At 48.2% G+C, this 14262-nt stretch overlaps 3 protein-coding genes across 3 annotated transcripts; 1 reads left to right on the plus strand and 2 right to left on the minus strand.

Annotated features, from left to right (window-relative positions):
• Nucleotides 1–73: 73 nt before the first annotated feature.
• On the plus strand, nucleotides 74–3021 carry MRPL40 (mitochondrial ribosomal protein L40). The gene is made up of 4 exons (XM_064168904.1): nucleotides 74–242; nucleotides 917–1000; nucleotides 1985–2140; nucleotides 2497–3021. Exons 1-4 carry the CDS (start codon nucleotides 169–171, stop codon nucleotides 2804–2806), a joined length of 624 nt encoding a protein of 207 aa, XP_064024974.1. The 5' UTR covers nucleotides 74–168; the 3' UTR covers nucleotides 2807–3021.
• Nucleotides 3022–4047: 1026 nt separating this feature from the next.
• C30H22orf39 (chromosome 30 C22orf39 homolog) lies at nucleotides 4048–5102 on the minus strand. Its single transcript, XM_064168905.1, has 3 exons — nucleotides 5000–5102; nucleotides 4725–4892; nucleotides 4048–4322 (listed from the first exon to the last, which is right to left on the minus strand). The coding sequence occupies exons 1-3, from the start codon at nucleotides 5096–5098 to the stop codon at nucleotides 4197–4199; spliced, it is 393 nt and encodes a 130-aa protein (XP_064024975.1). The 5' UTR covers nucleotides 5099–5102; the 3' UTR covers nucleotides 4048–4196.
• Nucleotides 5103–5969: 867 nt separating this feature from the next.
• On the minus strand, nucleotides 5970–14240 carry UFD1 (ubiquitin recognition factor in ER associated degradation 1). The gene is made up of 12 exons (XM_064168217.1): nucleotides 13986–14240; nucleotides 13394–13526; nucleotides 12473–12505; nucleotides 11545–11666; nucleotides 11090–11220; nucleotides 10202–10274; nucleotides 9432–9500; nucleotides 8736–8801; nucleotides 8401–8448; nucleotides 7972–8060; nucleotides 7201–7282; nucleotides 5970–6585 (listed from the first exon to the last, which is right to left on the minus strand). Exons 1-12 carry the CDS (start codon nucleotides 14169–14171, stop codon nucleotides 6511–6513), a joined length of 1107 nt encoding a protein of 368 aa, XP_064024287.1. The 5' UTR covers nucleotides 14172–14240; the 3' UTR covers nucleotides 5970–6510.
• Nucleotides 14241–14262: the final 22 nt, after the last annotated feature.

Consider the following 14262-nt stretch of genomic DNA (forward strand, 5'->3'; position numbering starts at 1 on the left):
GGGGCGGGGTGCGAGCGGGGCCTTCCCTCAGGCTTGGCGTCACGGCGGCAGCGCGTCGAGGCAGGGCGGAACGTTTGCGAGAGGGCGGAACGTTTGTGATACGGAACAGGGGCGCTGCAGCGTGGCCGGCAGACGGGGCGGGAGCACCGCTGGAACCGTCGGGGAGCCATGTTGGCGGCCGCTGCCCGGGCGGGCCGGGCGCTCCGTGGAGCTTCGGCAGCACCCAGTGGCGCCCGGCTAAGGTAGGCTGAGCAGCGGGCGGAAGCGGCCGTCCGGAGTAGTCTGGATCGTTCTGTTGCTGCCACTGCGCCTCGCTGCCGCGGGAAGAAAGCTTGGCGGAGGACGCTCTGCTCGGGGCTCGGGGCGAGCCTAGGCCCACTCCCCTCCCCGGCGCTCTGTCAGCGTCCCGGGCGTGCGCCGCGGGCCCGGGAGGAGGCTGTGCTGTGCGCCGCGGGCCCGGGAGGAGGCTGTGCTGTGCGCAGACCTGGTTCCGCATTTCGAGGAGCCGGAGCGCGCACGTGGCCCGCTTCTTCCCCTCCTGACACCCGCCGGGATCTGAGAAACGGCATCTCGCCTCCAGATTTGACAGAGGAGAGCTTACCCTCAGAATCAGCACTTTCGAGAGGCTATTAACATGTATTGGCAATAAATCTGCTCTATTCATTGGTTTAAAAACCCGAATCTGCTTCACCCTGGGCTACCCTGTGGATTCGTAGCGCTGAACAGCCCAAAATGTAGGTTTATTTACCGTGCTGATGAGTTGGTTATCGTTTCTGGGCAAGCACTGTATGCTGTCACGAATTAAGTAAAGAAAGATGATTTGAAATTCAGTATTTATGGCAAATAACTTTTGTGTCCTGCAAAATCAGTGTCATCAATCAGTTTCTCCTCATGCTTTGTGTTCCTTTTTCTAAAGCTTATGGCTGCCCCAGATGGCTCCATGCCGAGGAAGTCACTGGGAGACTTCATTGCTGGCCTTCAGAGCATCTCTCCCTGTGAGGTGAGTGCTGCTTCCATGGAGTTACACTGAAGTGTTCTTAGCCTTAGGAGAAGACACGTTTTGTCAACTCCAAATTCACTTTTAATTGCAGATGTTTCCTTTTAAAGTTATTATGAAAAAGTAGTTCAGAACTGTTAGCCTTTTGAGGGGGTTCTAATGGTTAGCTGTACAATTCTCTCTTTGTGCTTGTGTGTAGTTGTATTTTCTTTCTCAACCACAGGATGTGGTTGGAGATGTTCATTTTAGGCAGTACACCAGAGTTCCCTTTTGTGCAACGATGCAAATGGAAGCCTAGAAGAGTGGGTGTGCAAGACAGCCTGCGTTTAGGTGTTGTATTTTGGGACCCATGTTTTGGTTGGATGCAGTAGCTCTGAAGTATCCTGATAGCTGTTAGTTTCTACTGGAAACTGTTTCGCACCATAAAGGTGTTTTGATCTGCAAAGCAAGAATGATACCCCACAGGTCCACTATTAAGATGGGTTTGTGTTTGTGCAGTGTGTCTGTTACCGTGGGTAGTGAATCTGCGTGGAGAAGTACAACAGGAGGGTAACAGCTACAGCCTGAATTTGGTTCCAAACATGAACATTTTAGAATCCTGTAAAACCACTCACTCTGATCTTTAATGTGAGGTGGCAGGAATATAAACATGTTACCTGCCCTGCTGCTCTCTGAGCTAGCATCAAACAATTCCAATTCATTTTTTCTGGAACTTCCTCAAGTCATCCTGATGTTCAGCACAAACTCAAGAGGTTGTCTGTCTCAGGCAGGAACAGTTCTTTCTGCAGAAAATCTGCAGAGACCTATTACCTATTACTCCTGGAAAATGCATCACTTGAATATAACTAGTGTCTGGAACTTGTCTTAGGGATCCAATTAAATAATGGGAAGGAACAGCCCTTAGGAAAGTAAAAAAGAATGGGAAGGCTGCTGGTGGGGGATTAAATTACAAAATATTTTTCATTTAGATCTTTACTTCCCTTATAGAGCACAACCCAAAAAAAAGAAGAAGGTGGATTTAAAGAGAGAGCAGGCACAGAAGGACCGTATGAAAAAGAAGATTAAGAAGTTGGAAAAAGCAGCCCCAGAAATGATTCCAATTGAGGATTTTGTAACACCATTGAAGTACTCAGATGGCAGCAGGTAAGTCAGAATGGCTTTCACCATGCAACTTGCATTCTTGGTAGAAACACTTCATGTTTATTTCTCTACAGAAGTGCAACGTGCAGCAGCCTTGGCACAAAACTTTATCTGCTTTCTACCAAGACAAAAACGCAGAAAGCTAATGTTTGCTCCTGCTGAAAGCAGTGAAAAAATAGGAAGATGGATTTCCTGTTGGAATGGCTGCAAAACCTCACACAGACCCTGCAGGAATGAATGCCTTGTCTGGGTTTGGTGGGTGTTTTTTGGTTGGTGGTGGGGGTGTTGGAAGTTTCTTAGAAATTTGCTCTCTGGGGTGCAGGTTCTTTCTCTATTAGCGTGACTTTATTCTTCATCAGGGTGCGGAGTCTTCCCCCTCTGTCATTTGAAGAGACAGAAAGAAGAGTTCTCCTTCTGAAAAAGTGGACTTTGTTTAAGCAGAAACAAGCTGAGGCAGAGAAAAAAGCAATTCAGACTCTTGTGGAAGCTCAGCAAGAGGCACTAAAAGAACTGCGCCTTGAGTCTGAGGAGCTGTATCAGGCAGCAATCAAACGAGATGAGGGACTCTTCCCCTTCGAGAGAGACGGACCTAATTACACCCCACCACTTCCTGGCTATGATCCTCCTGAAGGAAAATGCATTGATATCACCAAAGTGTACACACAGTGATGGAGGAATGCCTTCTGCATCTGGCATGAGCCACTCAGCCAACTGAAGGAGACAAGAATAAACAATGCCTTCTGCAGGTGTCTGACTGTACACACACATATTAATGAAGTATGTTTGCTGGGGCTTAAAAGCAGCTTCTCTAGGCAAAAAGGCACCCAGCAACACTACACTGGCCTACATTTGTGCCATGCTAGAATAAAAGAAGTAGTATTTCACACAGTAGTTCTGTTTTCCTGGGCTTATATCACTCATCTGTCCATACACTCCCAAGCAGCTCTTTTCTTGGTTGTTTTTGTCATTCTCTATAAACCAACTTGAAAGATTCCTGTGCTATGATGAAAGTATGTCACCATCATCCCACCAGAGCCTTTACTGTAAAGGGAGAGGGCAGTTTACTGCCTTTCTTTGCCAAGTTCACTGGAGTACTTTTGCATCTAAGAGGGAAAACAGATGGAAAATACACTGTGACAAAGCCAACACTTGGTTGGTTGGGGGTTTTTAGTATTACTATGTAGCTACTGTAATTTGTAACTACATATAAGCCAAACCAGGTCTCTACATTACTTATTGTGGTCTTCCAGAATCTTAAGGGGGCCTACAAAAAAGCTGGGGAGGGACTTTTTAGGGTAACAGGCAGTGACAGGACTAGGGGGAATGGAGCAAAGCTGGAGGTGGGGAGATTCAGACTGGACATGAGGAGAGAGTGGTGACAGCCTGGAATGGGTTGCCCAGGGAGGTGTTTAAGGCCAGGCTGGATGAGGCTGTGGGCAGCCTGATTAGGGTAGGGTGTCCCTGCCCATGGCAGGGGGGTTGGAACTAGATGATCCTTGTGATCCCTTCCAACCCTGACTGATTCCATGATTCTATACTTTAAACCTTTATCTTGCTGCAGTCATTTTGAATACTGCTGTCAATACCACAATTTGAAAGCAGTTCCACAAAGGGACAAGGCTGGTTTCAGGGTCTGCAACATCATCCCACCATCTGAGAAGCTCTTAACCCACAACAATCCTGAATTTGTGGAGTGTGTTTTAAATGCCAGTGGTTGTGACTGTCCTAAACTGACAGGGAGGAATCCCGGCTTGCTTTTGGCAGGCCTGGGGTGGGTACTTTGTTTCAAAATAGGCAACATAAGGAAAGAGGTCCTCATCTAACAAGATGGGCTGTATCAGGTATGCAGCAATTTGTGAGGTGCTTATCAAGTTGCAGAGGTGAAATCCTGAAGTATTCAGAGACCAGAATCAAACTAAGCAGCTCAATTCTCCCTTTAAAAAATACTGGCTGTTTTAACAAACAAAGTAGTTCAGATATGAGCTATGTTTGTATGATTTCAAGATGACATAGGAGAAAACCCCAGCATAATCTGACCAAACACAGCAAAATGGTGTTGCTAATTTGGTTTGTCTTGGTCAAGTGGAAGGTACCAGTCAGGTGGTGGTTTCTTCCTGAGTTCCCACACTGGAGTGTATTTCTGTTGTTCCATAACCCGAGCTCTTTCACTCTTGCACAAAGCTTCCTGAAATACAAGAAAAAATGGTTACAGTGTTGGATGGTCCATTCCCATGGAGTTTATTTTCTGCTGCTTCCCTATATCCACCTCAAGCAGACTTTTCCGAGCAGCACCCCGTGGCGTGACCGGGGTCTCGCCTCTGCCACCACCATGGCCGCACCAGGCAGAGACGCCGGCTCTCGCCTTTCAACGACGTGTGCCGTTCAGTGCAGTACGTTGTGGTACTTGAACTGTTAAAGGCACTTTATTAATTACAGATAGAGATGCCCGCAGACGGCTGCAAGGCTTCTGTCCCACCCGCACAGGCCTGAAGCCGCGGGCAGTGCCTGCGGGGGCTCGGACAGTAGATTCCGCCGCTCTCTCCCGAGGCGCGCCGGGTCAGACAAGGAGCAGGAGCAGGAGCAGTACCTGCGCGGCGGGCGAGTGGCCTTTCTCCCAGGCGCGGCAGGCCTCGTAGTCGTCTCGCCAGCGGTCGCAGACCGGCAGCTCCCCGTGCGCGTAGTAGTGGTGGAAGGCGTGCCGCAACCCGCGGCAGTGCTTCCACTCCCACCAGTAGTCCTCGCACGACCGCGGCGGCTGCAGGCAAACAGAGAGGAGGGCCCGGCGGAGCCGCGCCGCTAGCTTAGCCGAACCCAGCCCTGCCCCGCCAGCCCCCTAGCGCCGGTGGCGCCCGCTCCGCTCACCCGCCAGGCCCCGCCGCCCGCCATGCTGCCGAAGGCCGCCGCGAACCGCCAATCCGCGCCGCGCTCTGCCGGAACAGCCTCCGCTCCCGCCAATGGCATGGGGAGCACGGAGCAGCTCGCCCCGCCCCCGTGCTGCGAGCCAATGGCCGCCCGGGGGCGGGGCTGTGTCATGGCACGTCACTCCCACGCCCCAACCGCCCTTCTCGCGGGGCTGGCGGCAGGAGGCCAAAGCCACTGTGGGAGGGACCCCGGACAGGGCTCGGGGACCGCTACTGGGCCTCCCGCGAAGGGACCCCCCCTCCCCTTCACGGCTCAATACCCACACGCCGGCACATGAGCGGCCGCGCAGTTTATTACCGACACCGTTACTCCGCAGTGCAGGACGCCACAGCTCTCTACTCCGTGGAGCAGCAGGCAGAGACGCCGGCTCTCGCCTCTGCCACGACCATGGCCGCACCAGGCAGAGACGCCGGCTCTCGCTGCCATCAGCATGGCCGCACCAGGCAGAGACGCCGGCTCTCGCTGCCATCAGCATGGCCGCACCAGGCAGAGACGCCGGCTCTCGCTGCCATCAGCATGGCCGCACCAGGCAGAGACGCCGGCTCTCGCTGCCATCAGCATGGCCGCACCAGGCGGAGACGCCGGCTCTCGCCTCTGCCACGACCATGGCCGCACCAGGCAGAGACGCCGGCTCTCGCCTCTGCCACCGCCATGGCCGCACCGGGCAGAGACGCCGGCTCTCGCCTCTGCCACCACCATGGCCGCACCAGGCAGAGATGCCGGCTCTTGCCTCTGCCACCACCATGGCCGCACCAGGCGGAGACGCCGGCTCTCGCCTCTGCCATCAGCATGGCCGCACCAGGCAGAGACGCCGGCTCTCGCCTCTGCCACCACCACGGCCGCACCGGGCAGAGACGCCGGGTCTCGCCTTTCAACGACGTGTGCCATTCAGTGCAGTACGTTGTGGTACTTGAACTGTTAAAGGCATTTTATTAATTACAGATACAAAAAGCTACGGCGGGGATGGCTTAGAGTGAGTTATAATCCAACACCTGAAGCTAACATCAGAGACTCCTTGCACAAAAGCCCTGAATACCAAGGCCTTTGCCTTCAGCTGGGCCACGGCGAGCTTCTTACCTGAAACTGTGGCAAAATATAGAGAGGAAAAGTATCAAGCACAGACAACATGAGATCATCACCGCTCAGGATGTAAGAGGGCAGATGCAGTCTAAGAACTCTACCTGTTAGTAAGGTAGATCTTGTTGGGTTTACTTCTTAGCTTTCTCCAAGATCCACTGTCCCTCTTTGCAACACATACAACAAAAAACTCCTTTGGAGTGTCTCAATCTTAATTTTCAAGTGAAAATTACAACAGTCCAGCAGCTCTGGTTTTAAACATGAAACCAGAATCAGTAAACGGTCCTGTGCTGCAAAACAATCTCTCAACAGCAATAACTAAGATCCAATATGCTGCAACTCTTATTTTATTTTCCTCCCGAAGGTGCCACAGCTCAGGGTTTTCTTCCCTTCTTGCGCAGAGACTGGCCCTCTCCTGAAAAGGCAACAAACCGGCTTCCAGACTCATCCTGGAAAAGAGGGGGAAAAGCCTCTTACCTCTTTGCACACTGCTTGTGTGTGATGACAGCTGAATGAGTGCTAGAAAGAATATTTCATCAGAGCAGCAACTGGCTGTAGAGAGTTCTTATACTTAATCTATCTAATAACCACTTTCTACCTGAAAGTAAAACACAAACATTCCGGCCACCTTCCAGCCAGTGGGAACAAGGATCCACTCCCTTATTATTTTTTCCCTCACATCAGCAAGCAATGATATTGGAGGCTGCTTTCAAACTCAAACCACTTAATTATTATCACTTTTTAACAGAAGTGCACAGTCTCAAGTTGTGCCAGGGGAAGTATAGGCTGGATGTTAGGAGGAAGTTCTTCACAGAGAGAGTGATTTCCCATTGGAATGGGCTGCCCTGGAGGTGTTCAAGAAAAGCCTGGATGAGGCACTTGGTGCCATAGTCTAGTTGACTGGATAGGGCTGGGTGCTAGGTTGGACTAGATGAGCTCAGAGGTCTCTTCCAACCTGGTTGATTCTATGAAGAATCCAGTATGGAGAGAGGAGCTACCATACTGGGCAGTCATTCCAATGTTCTAGTTCTGTGCAAAACTGGCAAAGATCCTACTTGATTTACCTCTTCAGCTTTCTTAACTGCTGGACGTGAGTTCCTAATGAATGTGATTTTACCAATCTTGAAGTCATAGTTGGGGATTCCTCTGGAAACAAAGCATAAAAATGTTATGAATGAAGTTTTATACCTCCCATCCAATTAAACACAGTCAGACCTAATCTATATCCATCAGAACTGTACCAACACTGGCTGCAAATTTTCATCTCCCAGTAATTCCAGAGTTAAACTTCTACAGATGCTGCTGTAGAAGCTTGGCTGTGGGCATGTTTCCATGTATCCTGTGGTTTCCACAGACCAACAGATATGCTTTCCCACAAGGCTTCAGTTTACTGTGAGAAGCATAAATAACAGAACACCACAGGAACCACAGCCCTGCACACTTCCACTAAATCTGAATTTTTAAATTCCCTTCTAAGGACAAGAACACCACCACCACCAAACCCACACATGGCTCAGCTTCAGTTATCCACTCAACTCAGAAAGATTTCACTCTATGCCAAATTTCACTTTAGAAAATTGGCAGAATTCAATGCTTGAGTCCAGTCTGGACTTGCTGCCTTTCTCTACTTGTCTTCTACAGAACTAGAGTCAATTTGGTGAGTTTTGGCAGCATTAAGTTAGAATCTGCATCTTAAGTAGACAGGGGCATCACAGTCAGATTAGATTAGACTATTTGCTTGTTTGTATTGCAGGAGCAGGAAAAAAATAAACCAAACAGCCAACACCTCTCTCAAACACTGCTCTGCCACTTACTGCCAAGAGAAGCAGACATACCTCCGAATGTCTCCTGGTTTAATTGGTGATGGACTAGGCTCAACACCTTTCTTCTTGCCATCCAATCTGTTCCCAGAACCAGAGAATGCCTATGTATAGAGTTTGAATTTAGCCATATTTTGAAAGCACACTGCACAGGGGTACTACTATCATTCTCACTTCCTTATTTGATTCTGCATCTTTCTTTTAGGTACCTGTGAGCTGATGAACCCTGGGTGTAGGAGCAAGTTACAGTCTCTGATTTACAGGCTGCGCTCTTAAGGACACCAAATCATACTGACTACTGGTTCTAAGCACCACAAAACATGCACAGATCCTTGCCAGTCAGTTAATGAGCACCTCTAAGAACAGGTACTAGTATTTTGCTGTTGTTTGAAACAACTTTTCTCACTGTTTTACAACTGAGACCACCAGGAAGAGGGAACTTACACGAAATCCTGTGTCATTCACATATCCACTATGATCTGCTTCAACATCCTGTCAGGGTTAAAAACAAATACTTTGTCTTCATGTCACAATATACTGAATGCAGCAAAACTGTTCCACATATTTCCAACCAAACAATACTTCAGAACAACACTTGTTGAACAACCATCTCCTAAGCACCACAAGCAGGAGCATGTGGCAAACAAAATTTAGTCTTAGAAAATTATTCCAGGGGGAAAAAAAAAGGCCAAGGCAGAACACATCAGTGTTCACTGCTCCATTAGAAGCAAGGCTGACCTCCAGGGAATACATTTTTGGAGAACAGAAGCTTAACTTACTGTGGTCTCTTCATGTTGTGTACTTCTTTCTGGTTCCTTGTACCCCAAAGGAGCATCAAAATCCACCTATTTACACAAGAAGCATGAAAATAAGCATGACTCATACTTTTTTACTGCTTTTATACTTCATACTATTGCCCCCCCAAACACCACAAACTATCACTATTTTTATCTAGAAAGAGGTGAGGTTTCTTAAAACATTTTAACTCCTAAAGAGACTAAGACTCTCAGAAATGTCTTAACATGGAACTGAAAGAGCAGTAAAACAGCACTCCACAGTAGTTATGAGGGTACATCGGGTACCCTCAAATGAGTCACCCTCCCTATCCCATCTGACTTTACCTTTTCTGCAGCATCAAAGGTATCATAGTATAGTATCATAGTATCATAGTATCATCAGGGTTGGAAGAGACCTCACAGATCATCGAGTCCAACCCTTTACCACACAGCTCAAGGCTAGACCATGGCACCAAGTGCCACGTCCAACCTTGCCTTAAAGTGCCCCAGGGACGGCGACTCCACCACCTCCCCGGGCAGCCCATTCCAGTGTCCAATGACTCTCTCAGTGAAGAACTTTCTCCTCACCTCGAGTCTAAATCTCCCCTGGCGCAGCCTAAGGCTGTGTCCTCTCGTTCATGCCCTCTCTTTCTGGGAGGACACAGTAAAAGCAGACTTTCCACATCAGCTTTAACTTACATTCATATCACATTCTATGATGGACACAGCCTTGTCTGGTTTGGTCTCCATTACCCGAAGCTCATAGATCTGAAACAGTAATGAGTACTTTAAGATTGCACATGGAAGAGCTGCATTTGTACCTAAGAAAACCTTATCTAAAGCTTTCCCTTTAGATAGCTCCAAGAAAATGGAAATAAATGCTTTTTATGTTGAGGACTGGACAGTGCAGGGTCTCTACAGAACATGAGAGCCAAGATTTTTAACCTGATAGAAGAATGTTACATGCTGGAGAATATACCTTTTACTGTACTTTGCAGGACTCTTACTGTGCCCTAATCTGGACTTTTGAAAGCAAACAATGAATTTAGGATAAATTCTGTCTCTTGACTTACAAAAACATCAGCAACACAGAATTTTATTTTCTTATGTGCTGAAAAAGAGTCCAAAGAGCATCCCAGGAAGTGACTTCATTGACTCCTTTTTTCCTCCAGTAAAAAAACAATTGCAGCATTTACCATCTGAGATTACTTGTCAACAACACTGCACAAGTCTGTGTTGATTGTTTGAGCACCTACCTCTAACAACTGAGTTTAGGCTACAACCCCCAGTGACCAAATGTACACACATGCTGCCAAAAACACTCAAATAGAAAATCTGATCTCAAGATGTAGTCAAAGTACTTAGGTGCTCACAATCTACTGAAATACAGTGTTACATTTTCACATGGGGCAGAATTTATGTCCTCAAAATGATGGTAACCAAACCTTGCATGGTGTTGGATACTGTACCTTTTCGTTGTAGTTGATGGCAATAACATCCCCAGTAGTGAGACAAGCAAAGTTTCTCAATGCATTTTCTAATCTTTGAAGAGTGTTAAGATGAAACATTTGTTTTCAATGTAAGAACATAGCTTTAAAGTTACTATGTTATACAATTCTGATCCTTGGTCTGTTACTTGAATCACTCACCAGTACTGTAGATAGACAAGAATCATGCTTCTTCACCTCAGCCTACACTTGGTGCCAACGTTCAGCAACAACTCTACACATAAGCTGTCCATCCTTTTTTGTTTTAGGAGAAGCAATCATAGAATGGTTTAGGTTGAAAGTGATCTCAAAGCTCATCCAGTTCCAATTCCCTGCCATACGCAAGGACATCTCCCACTAGAACAGGTCACTCAAGGCCTCATCCAACCTGTACTTGAACACCTCCAGGGAGGAAGCAGCCACAACCTCCCCAGGCAACCTGTGCCAATGTCTCACCAACCTCACTGTAAAGAACCCTTTTCTAACATCTAGTTTAAATCTCCCCTCTTCCAGTTTAAACTCATTACCCCTTGTGCTGTCATTACAAGACCCTGTAAATAGTCCCTCCTCAGCCTTCCTGTAGCCCCCTTCAGATACTGCAAGGCCACTATAAGGTCTCCTCAAAGCCTTCTCTTCTCCAACTGAAGAGACCCAGCACTCATAGCCTGTCCTCACAGCAGAGCTGCTGCAGCCCTCTGATCATCTTCATGGCCCTCCTCTGGACTCGCTTCAACAGTTCAATGTGTCTTTCTTGTGTTAGGGGCTCCAGAACTGCACACAGTACTCCAGGTACTGGGAAAGTATGAGCCACACCTGATAATCTAGTTCTGCTTCATCATTCCAGATTGTGAGGTTCCATAGGAAGGATACACAGCTTTGGGATTGGTGATGTCAAGAAAATCAGGACTCTGTGGCTGAAACTTTGAGTAAGTAGCAACTTGAAGATTAACACTCTCCACCTGAACCAGTCCTCCCTCTTCCAAAAGCAAGTTCTGCATCATCTGCAAGGATGAAAACAAAGACACAAGCTGCTATCTCTGTGGCTGCTTTTTAAAATTCTCTTTCCTTGCATATACTTATTTCCACTGGGACCAGTTTATGATGGTTCAGTTTCAGGCAGAACAGTCAGGTGCATCTTAAAAAGCAGTCTGCTTTGCTTAAACTCTCATGGAGTAAAACCTGAGCTGTGACTAAAAGCTGTTGTAGAAACCACAACACCAGGAAAGACATGCAGTTTCAGGGAACATTCTGCCTCTTCACTATTAAACTGGCAGCTCACTAATCCTACTTTTCAGGTTTGGACAGTTCAACTTGAGACAACTCACCCAGTGTGGAAGGTAACAGATGCCCTCGTCGGCAACAAACTCGAGCACTCCGCAGTGTGTCATTCGGTCTGAATTTTTATTGGTCAGCTTGAACAGCATTGGATAAGTAATATTGAGTCGGCCTGGTGAGAAAGCAGAAAAGCATTTTGGTAGAAGCCACTCACATTTCTGGAGCTTTCAGAGATTGAATATTAGCAAGAGAATGAGCCAGACTGTAGGAGAGGATTCTGCTCACACCACTATTCTAATTGCTCGAAACTACAAATCCAGATATGCAAATAAAGTGTTACCATCACACTTAAGAGCTTTAAATGCCTCTCCAACATCCCCCAACAAGCTCAGAGATGAACAGGCTGCAAGTAGTAGCAGAGGAATCTATTTCTGTTGCATTCCTGTGCTATTATCAGCTGTCCTACACCTAATGAATTTTAACAGGCCCTGTCTGCTTTAAAAAGTAAATCACAACTAAACTAATTTCTCAAAGAAATTCTATTAAGGCTAAAACTCAAAGAAGGTGAAAAGTCTTTAGCTAAAAAGGCCAATAAAAATTGCTCATACTATTGATTCAATTGTCCTTTCCCCCTTACTAAGTTAATTATAACTTATTTTGTCTATAAAATAAATTTTCCTCCAGACAACAGAATCCAGAACAAGCAGGTTGAGACTAAGAATTTACTACATTACCTGTAACCATTACACATTATTAATAACTAATATTGATTCATGCTTCAGGTAGTCCAACACTTCACACCTCTATATGATGACAGGCAAGTCCCATTAACAGTCAAAATATTTCCAAAGTAGTTTTCTTTTTCAGCTAGTTTCATATTCCTTATGCAAGTTTGATCTTAATAGATAACAAAACACTGTTGTATTTAGGCATTTGTTCCTACTTCTAATGTTATTCCAGAATAAAATAGTCACTTACTGAGTTGATCCAAAGCTGATGGTGGCATAATTACTGCAGAAATGAGTAAGAATGCAAGATTAGGAAAAATATGAGTGCTTGAAGAGTACATAACATACAGTTTTATCACTCCTTTTACAATTTTTTGAGCCAGAGATTTTATAGAATCATAGAATCAACCAGGTTGGAAGAGACCTCCAAGACCATCTACTCCAACCCAGCACCCAGCCCTATTCAGTCAACCAGACCATGGCACCAAGTGCCTCATCCAGGCTTTCCAGGTGACTCCACCACCTCCCTGGGCAGCCCATTCCAATGCCAATCACTCTCTCTGGGAACAACTTCCTCCTAACACCCAGCCTAGACCTCCCCTGGCACAAATGGAGACTGTGTCCCCTTGTTCTGTTGCTGGTTGTCTGGGAGAAGAGACCAACCCCACCCCACCACAACCTCTCTTCAGGTAGTTGTAGACAGCAATGAGGTCTCCCCTGAGTCTCCTCTTCTTCAGGCTAAACAACCCCAGCTCCCTCAGCCTCTCCTCATAGGGTTTGTGTTCAGTAGAATCAGTTATGATAAATACACCAGAAATTAAAGAGATATTAAGGGTTTACAAAACCTACTCCTACAGGCTTTCAAAAGGTAAGTCTGGACTTTTAGGTGCTCTTAAATTGACGTCTGTTCAAAACAACACAGCTTTAGCCTGACAGCCTAATGCTCACGAAGGAGGCCTCTCCCTCGGTAAGTTTTTTAATGACACACTTATGAGATCCACTCATCCTCCTTCCTTCTTAAAGCCCCACCCAGGATGCTCTCCTAGCCCCAGCCACAAAGCCAACACATCTCCCTGTTGTTCAGCGATATTTCTGCAGCCGGGGACAAAAGCTGCGTTATTCACACCAAGTCTTCTAAGCGGTTATTAGTCAAAATAAAACATGCACATACTCTTCCCTCCTTTCTCCACATCAGACCTGTCATTCGGTCCAGCAAGCATGGACACCGAGAAGCAGCGGTATTGCGTGGAGAAGCGGTTCTGGAAAACCCGAGGGATGGTGTGATCGAACATATTAAAAGAGAACTGGAGCGGGAAACACAGATAACAACAAAGAGAAGAGCGCATTAATGGGGCTCCCACAGCGCTCCGAGGCGTCCCAGCGCGCAGCGAAGTTCGCTTCAGACGACGCTAAGGGGCCGCACTGCTGATGTCGCTGCGAGCTGAGGTGCCCCTCTTCGCCCCCCCGGGGAAGGACTTGTGCGTGCGGCGCTGCCCGGGGAGGCAGCAAATGGAAGCAGCGCACTGCCAGGCGACGCTGGAAACTTGCTCGGCTGAGCAGCCGACCTGGAGGAGGCAAGGCGCCTCGGCGAGGAGAAGCCGCCGAACCCACCGGGCACTGCCCGCAGCTGACGCTTCCCAGCTGCCTCGCTGCTCGCTGGCTTTGAGAACGCGCCCCAGCGGGGCGGCCAGCGGCGGAACGCGGGGCCCAGCCACCCGCCCGCCGTGACTCGGCACTTCCCCCGGCCGCCCCCCGGGCCTCACCATGGTGGCAGCGCAGCGGGGCAGCTCTACAGCTGCCCGGACAGGAACCAGCGGGCGAGAGGGCCGAGCTGCACCCCTCCGCGGCGGGTCGGGACTGTGGCCGCCGCGGCGCAGCCCACCGACGGCCCACCCGCCCGGCGTGCCCCTCCCAGCGTGCAGCGCGGTGCCCGCCTCTCGGGCGGCCATTCCGTGTGAGGGCGGAAGAAGAAGCCTCGCCCCTGCCAGAGTGGCCTTTGCGGAAACTTCCTTTGGCCACTTGGCAACTCCTCCATCGTGG

The sequence above is a fragment of the Pogoniulus pusillus genome, chromosome 30 (genome assembly GCF_015220805.1).
Source record: "Pogoniulus pusillus isolate bPogPus1 chromosome 30, bPogPus1.pri, whole genome shotgun sequence".
In the NCBI taxonomy this organism is placed as follows: domain Eukaryota; kingdom Metazoa; phylum Chordata; class Aves; order Piciformes; family Lybiidae; genus Pogoniulus; species Pogoniulus pusillus.